We start from the raw sequence: 7,709 nt of genomic DNA on the forward strand, positions 1-7,709 counted from the left end.
CGACAAATCTGAATAAATAATCGGTGATTAGCTGACTGCTAAAATAATCGTTTGTGGCAGCACTACCCCCTAGAGGGTTAAAAGGAGGTATTACAGTTGAAGTTCGTGATTGGCCAAACCCTTTAACTCCCACGTCATTTCAGAAGTCTGAGGTCATGATCTGCAGCTCCAGGAATGATAACAGTCCTGCTCCCCTAAGCCCCACCCCTCTGACTGGATTTTCAAATTTTGGATGTGGGCGGAGTCAGCCTCCAACTTCCCTGTTTGGTTACTCTTTAAGCTTTAGCTGTTTTAAATGTAGCATTAGGGTTTTTTTTCCGCAAACTGAATAGTTTTCTGTTTAAGGCCGTGTCACATAGCCACGACCAACCACTTGGTCTTTCATGATACACGTGCGATATACGTAATTTGTGCTTCTTGTGTTAGTCATTCATTGATGTACACAGATGTCCGTCACTATGCTAGCCAGTTCCAGGTGGGCAGTGCAGCGAGCTCCACGGCCAAGGGTCTGTCAGAGCTAGCCGGGTTGTCGCCCAGGCTACCAGTTCCTGGGGAATGGAGCCAACGTGGACAAGTACAGACATGACAGTAACCGTGGACAAACCCAATTGGGGCCCCCATACTATGCCCACTTTTAAACCAAAGGGGCCCACTTGGCCTTTCTGGCGGGGTTCTTCGGTGGTTTAAACTTTATATAAACTTTATATCAAAGTCGATATCAAATTGTTACGTCATCACATTGGAATGTGGAGGTCAAAGGTCACCTGTCAAAATGATTTTGATGGAAAGGACATACTTTATCTCTCTGATGCCCTTCCTGATACAACCCTGTATTTGAAAGGCACGGGAACCCAGTCAGGTAGTAGCGTCAAAGGTCTTGGCCAAGGACCCACACTGGATTAACCTACACCCAGCCCACTGAGCCATCCGGCCACTAGTAAACTCTGTCCATATGATCATATATTACCTTTGGACCACTGAAAAAACAAAATTATTTATGGCGTATACTTGTAAATGGTAAATGGCGTATACTTGTATAGCGCTTTCTACCCTCCTTCGAGGGCCCAAAGCGCTTCACAGTCACAGACCCATTCACCCATTCACACACACATTTACACACTGGTGGTGGCTCCGCTGCCGAACACTGGCGCCAACCTCCCACCAGAGGCAATTCGGGGTTCAGTGTCTTGCCCAAGGACACTTCGACACATGGGCGGGCAAGGCGGAGTCGAACCAGCTCACTTCTGATCAGGAGTCGACCGCCCTACCACTGCACCACGGCCGCCCCGAAATATGAATATAATATAAATTATGAAATATTAGTTATTTTTGGAAACTCTTTTGTACCCAGAAGTAAAATAAGGCTCCGCCTTTCGCCTCGTGTGGTTGCCGCCCATTTCATAACGTCATCCTAGAGCCGTCCCAGGCTTAGTGTCTGTGTTTCCCCACAAAAACAAACGTCATCTGAACTTTTGCAAATGTTTATGTGGAACCTTACCCTCTCGAGTCGGATCTGTAGTTGGAAGTGCACGAGGTCCCACAGCGACTCCGAAGTCGTCTACGAGAAGTTTCTGAGTCGTGAACAAAAAGCGAAGAGAAGTTTCTTCCATACTGTTGCATTTATTATAGATATCACGCCACCTCTTCTCAGTCAACGCTAGAACAACTGGAGAAAGTTCGTGTGGTGCCGGCAGCACAGACTCTTCCTGGAAGGGGCTGTTCCCCACCTTCATACATAACAATGTGAGGACCAGCCCCTTTCAAGTGGATTGGAAGGGGCTTGGTTTTAGCGGGATGCTCAGAGATGCATGAATGGATCAAAAACACCCCTTTGAGGTTGTCTCCTGTGCAGCATTGACATGAAAGTACAATTGAAAAAGTTGATTTTGACACGATATCGGCCCTTTGAACTGGTTTGAACTGGATTAATCATCGGGTTTGTCGTCACTTTTAATTCCCAGAAGTGCCCACTTTCTGAAAATTGATCAGGGAGGAGAAATCAATACTTGAAGTTTGTGCAGATGGAGAGAACAGAAAGAAAAGCAGCAAGAGAAAAAAATACATTTATTGAAAATATACATTTTAAATTACTACAAAAAACAAACATGTAACATTTATTTAGAAAAGAGCGCCACTATAAACAACTAGGAACCATTTTGATGGTATTTATTGAAAGGTTTTGGATTTTTATTGGACTTTTATTAAGATATATTTATTTTTTAGACGTTTTCGTAGTGAAAACAATGTTTTCTGTCCATCAGTCAAATGTTAAAGTTCATTAAATAAACTAAATGGATGAATTCATCCTTAAAAGGAAGTGCTGTTTTTTAGGCTCATATTTTTTAGATTAAACAAGTCAAATAAATGAACAAAAAAGCCAAACTTTTTACACTTTTCAGGATGTTAGGATCATTTGCTAAAGTGGGATTTCTGTCAAACCAAATTCTTGATGCTTCATTAGTGAAAAGTTTAACCACTATCCCGATCTCTTCAGTCCTCTTCCTCGTCTTTCAGGGGTTTCTTGGACTGGAGCTCGGAGTCCGAATCCACAGAGCGGTTGTCGTCTTCGTCCTCGTCTTCGTCGGTCTCGTTGGTGGCGTAGGAGCCTTTCTGTCTGGACAGACACCATAGCAGCACCGCGATTGTGCAGATGAAGGTCAGCAGGATGCCGCTGATGATCCCTGACGGCAAAGCCAGCAGGACGACAGTATGGAAGGTAAGGAGCACGAAATGCAGAAAATTTATCAGATTATTTCATAAAAAGAATAAGAGGAGTTCTCACCTCCAATTAAAGCAGCAAAATCCTCAGTTTGAGCATAAATGTCTGTAAGGAGATAATAGTTTGTTCATTAATAAATATTCAGTGTATAAAAGGCAAAAAATATACAAACTTGTAATTAGTTTCAATTTGTCCTAATTATATAAGAACCTCCTGTATAAGTTTAAATTAATCCATTTTTTTGGCGATCTTTTTGGGTTTTTTTTGACACACATGTTGCTCCATATCTCCAATTTTTATCGCTCAATAATCAAAAGACGAGTCACATCTTTTTATCCCTGAAGGTTATTTCTAGGGAAACACGTCTGTTTTTAGCCTGGTTTGGCCCGGTTCAGCCCTGCTGTGGAAACCACTGGGTATGAGCGCGTCCGCTCTTATCTCCACGGCGACACACCTCCCAGGCGTCGCTTTCACAGCCCCCCCAGGCTGATAAGACACTCCCTGCTGCACTTGACCGGGTAGAAAACGACAGCAGGAGCGTCAAACTCTTTAAAAAAAAAAGATATTTTTGTTAGTAGTGCGAGCAGAATTCAAGATAACTTTTAGATGTTGTTGCTTCCTTTTAGACCGATTAGCTAAAATTGTTGCTAGCTAGCATAAAAGTGAGTTTAAGCTATCTTCAGGTGTCTAGAAGTTAGTTTTCTTTCTATACAGACTCATTTAGAATGAATATGTGAAATTTATTTTTAAAAATGACTTTGATATTTTGGCTAACATTTTAAGGCTAACATAAATATGCTAAAAAGTCTAGCATTAGCATGAAAATGTTAGCGCTGCAGAAAAAAATATAGCAGTTGTCCTCTTCTTTACATTTAAATTATGTAATTATAACTTTTTAAGTATCTTCTAAAAAGTCTGCAGAATAACATCTGGCATTTCAAGCTCTAATTTATTTTGCTAACTTTTCTGGGAATACTGTATTTTTTGGACTATACGTTGCCTTTAAAATTATTTTTAAATTGATAGTTTGCCTTATAAATAAAAATAAACTGTTAAGTCTTTGTTAATTTTGTGCCTAATAATCAGTTTCACCTTTTATGTATATAAAATAAATAATTTATTTGTTGTTTTTTGATAATACTCCACATAAATCCGGTGATTTGATAATTTTAAGGCTAACATTAGCATGCTAATATAGCAGCAAGCTAATAGCATTCCGTTTATTTTCATAAAAAGTTACATTACGTGGTTATAAATATTTTTTATCCTGTTTCAAGAACAACAACTGGACTTTTGAGATGTAATTTCTTCAACCTGCTAGCATAAATCTTGCTAACTTTGCCAGGATTACAGTTTTTCTAAGACTTTGTGTTGCCTTTAAAGTCCTTTATTTACTTATTTTTAAATTCAAAGTTTGACTGATAGATAGAATAAGTAAGTTTTGGTTAATTTAAAGTGTTTCTAATAATATAATCCACCTTAATGTATTTAAAATAAATTATTTACTTATCACTTTTTTGATGGTACGTAAGGCTAACGTAAGTATGCTAATGTTGGCACTGCATGACAAATATAGCAGCTATTTATTAGGGTCCTTTGTATTTTTTTTTTTTTTATAAAAGTTAACTTTAAAATGTTTTTAGGCTAACATTAGCATATTAATATAAGCACAGCGTGCAAAAACAAAGTGTATTAGGGTTTCTTGTACTTTTTTAAAGTTACATTATGTCATACTAAAAGCTTAAATATATACATTTTAAAAATAAGGTCTACAGTATTTTTTTTTTTTTTTGAATTGTTGAGTTGTAATTCTGTCATCAGGCTACACTCATCTTACTACCTTTGCCAGGATTGCAGCATTTTTGGACTATACATTGTCTTTAAAATCATTTATTTCCCTTTTAATTAATAGTTTGTTTATTGGTGATAGTACATTTTAAATTGAAAAGAATTGACATTTTAAGCTGTATTTCCTTCAACAGACTAGCTAAATCTTGCTAGCCAGGAAAGCCCCCTTAAAATGTAAGTTTTTTAAAGTTTATTTTGTTTTAATTGGTAGTTTGCTTTATGTATAAAGGAAGTTTAGTGTGTTTTTTTTTTAATCCAATGAACCCTTTGATCTCTGCTAATGTTTTTTAAGGGGGCGCCATAGCAAACTAAAATATTAGCTAAATGCCAAATGATCCTAAAAAACTTAAAACCTAAACCTAGATTAGCCAAAACAGCTAGCATGTAGCTGAAAAAATAGCTAAACTTCCAAATAGCCTAAAAAACAAAAACAAAAAAACTAACCAAAATTAGCCATAACAGGTAGCGTGTAAATATTATTTAAACTCCAAAATAGCCCAAAAAACGAAAAAAAACCTAAATTTGCCAAAAAAGCTAGCTTGTCACTGAAATATTAGCTAAACTTAAAAATAGTCTAAAATATCTTAGTAAATGCAAAAATAATGCCAATTTTTTAAACTTTAAAACCATAACTTTTGAACAGAATTATGAATGATAAAAAAAACAGGAATATTATTCTAACCTAAATCATCTTAAACCTTAAATAATGTTTAATATTTTAATTTCCATAAAAATATATTTTGTCAAAATGATACAAGTTGAAAATGAGTACAAGATAACATCGGGACATTTTTAACGATACTTCCATCCTGGAGGGCCGGATAGAACTACCCGGGAGGCCGGATCCGGCCCCTGGGCCTTGACTTTGACAAGATCTAATTTATATATATATAAAGAAATGTGGTTCCGTTTTGTTAGAAATTTAAAGCCTTTTCTAGCGTTTCAGGGAACCTTTACTCTTCATTAGGACCTTTAATTAAGACCATATTTTGAAGAGCACTGCCTGCTTTAATTTCCCTTTTGGGATCATTAAAATTTAGATATCTTTTCCCCCAACAGCATCTAGGGGGACCGATGGAGAATCCAAATGACAAAGACATTTTCTTTAATTTTGTATTATAAGATACAGTTACCAGTGAAAGTAAAAACATTATAGGAATATACAAACCCTTCTCCCCGATCTTGGTGACGAGGTCTGGAAAAGTACGAACGATCTCCGTCGATGTTTGGACCAGCGCCCGAGGAGTCGTCTGATCGGTCATGCTCCCTTCAGGCTCAAACACAACAAAAAACAGAATTTAAGCATCAAGTTGTGGTTTATATACAATTAAATAAAGCTGCTAAAACAAGTAAAACCTGCAGAAAACAAGTCAATTAAGAAGAGAATTCCTGCTAACAAACGTGACATTTTTGGAGTTTTTACTGAAACTCAATTATATAAAACTGAGAACAGGTTGTTGAACACACAATCATCTCACAGCTGCACACAATACAGACAAACAAGCCCAAAGTCACACCAGTATGACGTCAAGAAATACAAGAAAAGACATTTAGTAAATAAAAAGTTGGTTTTTTTTTAGGGCTGAACTTTTTACCTATTACCTCTGAGTTCTTAAATCCTGTTAAATACCTCAGAGAAGTTTGAAGAAGTAAGATGAACAACACAATCCAAGCAGCAAAAGACTAAAAACTCACCAGGTCTCTGTAATCTGCAGAAGAGGGAAAAACAAACACAACGCAGCGGCAGCGGCGGTTGGACGACACTCAAATGCACAAACACACACAGACGGGTGTGGCGGCAGTCCCCCGGGGTCAGTCCGTTTGTCCCCTCCGCCAATGGAGCAGCAGCCTCCGCCTCCTCCATGCTAAACAGTCTGCAGATGTCCAAAAGAAAGCCTGCAGCTGACATCGTCTTGCATCATCTGGTAACACATCCATGCAGATCTCTGTGCACACACGTTATGGAGTCAACTTTTCAGTATTTGTCAATAGGGATGTACCAAAATATCGAAATATTTAGTCCTAGGATTGATTGATAGTATTGCCAATTTGCACAAAAGTTTCTATTATTTGTTGCACAAAATAAGACAAGTTGTTTATTATGATTGTGTTCAAGTTAAAGATATAAATGGGGATATACAGTATTTTCCCAAAAAATGTGTGATTGAGAAACAACACATGAACCGCACTGCACCAAATAGAAACATAGAGAAATAAGAGGAGGTGGATTATCATCCATGATCAGAAAGTTGGGGGTTTACTGCTGGAACTGGGGGGTCATGATGGTTCTGTGATGATCTACAATGAACAAATGGGTTTTGGGCTGATTGGTGATATATCTTCTATATAACGTGAGTCATTAGAGACTTTTTTACCAATTATCACAGTATTGTGATATCATCGATATTGTGAGCCATATATCGCTGAATATGCTGAAAATCGTAACACGATCTACTTTAATTGCTGAAGAAATTGGATGTAAATGCAGAAGCTATTTGCAAAATGTTAAGTTTGCTAAAAGACTGGAGATTTCACTGAAGATGAAATAAAATTCTGCCAATTTGGAAAAAATATTTAGTTTTGCTGAAATATTAGCTAAACTCCAAATTAGCCAAATGAAACGTTATTAGAGGTAGCTCATTGCTTAAATACTAGCTAAACTCCAAAAAATTCTCCTCAGTAAATTAAATTAGTCAAAAAGTGTTAGCCTGTTGCTAAAATAGGAGCTAAACTCTAAATAAGCCTAATAAAACCTCAGTAGGTAACAAATTAGCAAAAACTATTGGCATGTTGCTAAAATATTAGCTAAACTCCAAAATAGCCTAAAATTCCTCCATTAATTTAAATTAATCAAAAAATGTTAGCCTGTTGCTAAAATAGGAGCTAAACTCTAAATAAAGCCTCAGTAGGTAACAAACAGGCCAAAAACGTTAGCATGCTGCTAAAATATTAGCTAAACTCAAAAATACCCAACAATTCCTCAGTAAGCTAAATCAATCAAAAATGTTACCCTGTTGCTAAAATAGGAGCTAAACTTGAAAATAGCCTAATAAAGCCTCAGTAGGTAACAAATTAGCAAAAAATGTTGGCATGTTGCTAAAATATTAGCTAAACTCCAAAATAGCCAACAATTCCTCAGTAA

General features: G+C 37.0%; 1 protein-coding gene across 3 annotated transcripts; it reads right to left on the reverse strand.

The window, feature by feature from the left end:
• Positions 1-2,068: 2,068 nt before the first annotated feature.
• LOC112156692 (cell adhesion molecule 4) lies at positions 2,069-6,931 on the reverse strand. Of its 3 annotated transcripts, none has more exons than XM_036216030.1 (4): positions 6,263-6,931; positions 5,736-5,834; positions 2,783-2,824; positions 2,069-2,681 (listed from the first exon to the last, which is right to left on the reverse strand). In XM_036216030.1, the coding sequence occupies exons 1-4, from the start codon at positions 6,474-6,476 to the stop codon at positions 2,491-2,493; spliced, it is 546 nt and encodes a 181-aa protein (XP_036071923.1). In that variant the 5' UTR covers positions 6,477-6,931; the 3' UTR covers positions 2,069-2,490. The 3 variants fall into 3 exon arrangements, with proteins under 3 accessions (XP_036071923.1, XP_036071929.1, XP_036071927.1); XM_036216036.1 differs by lacking the exon at positions 6,263-6,931 and adding an exon at positions 5,924-6,225 and having other exon boundaries at positions 2,093-2,681; positions 5,736-5,841; XM_036216034.1 differs by having other exon boundaries at positions 2,094-2,681; positions 5,736-5,841; positions 6,263-6,631.
• Positions 6,932-7,709: the final 778 nt, after the last annotated feature.

Source organism: Oryzias melastigma, linkage group LG2, assembly GCF_002922805.2.
Source record: "Oryzias melastigma strain HK-1 linkage group LG2, ASM292280v2, whole genome shotgun sequence".
NCBI classification, from domain to species: domain Eukaryota; kingdom Metazoa; phylum Chordata; class Actinopteri; order Beloniformes; family Adrianichthyidae; genus Oryzias; species Oryzias melastigma.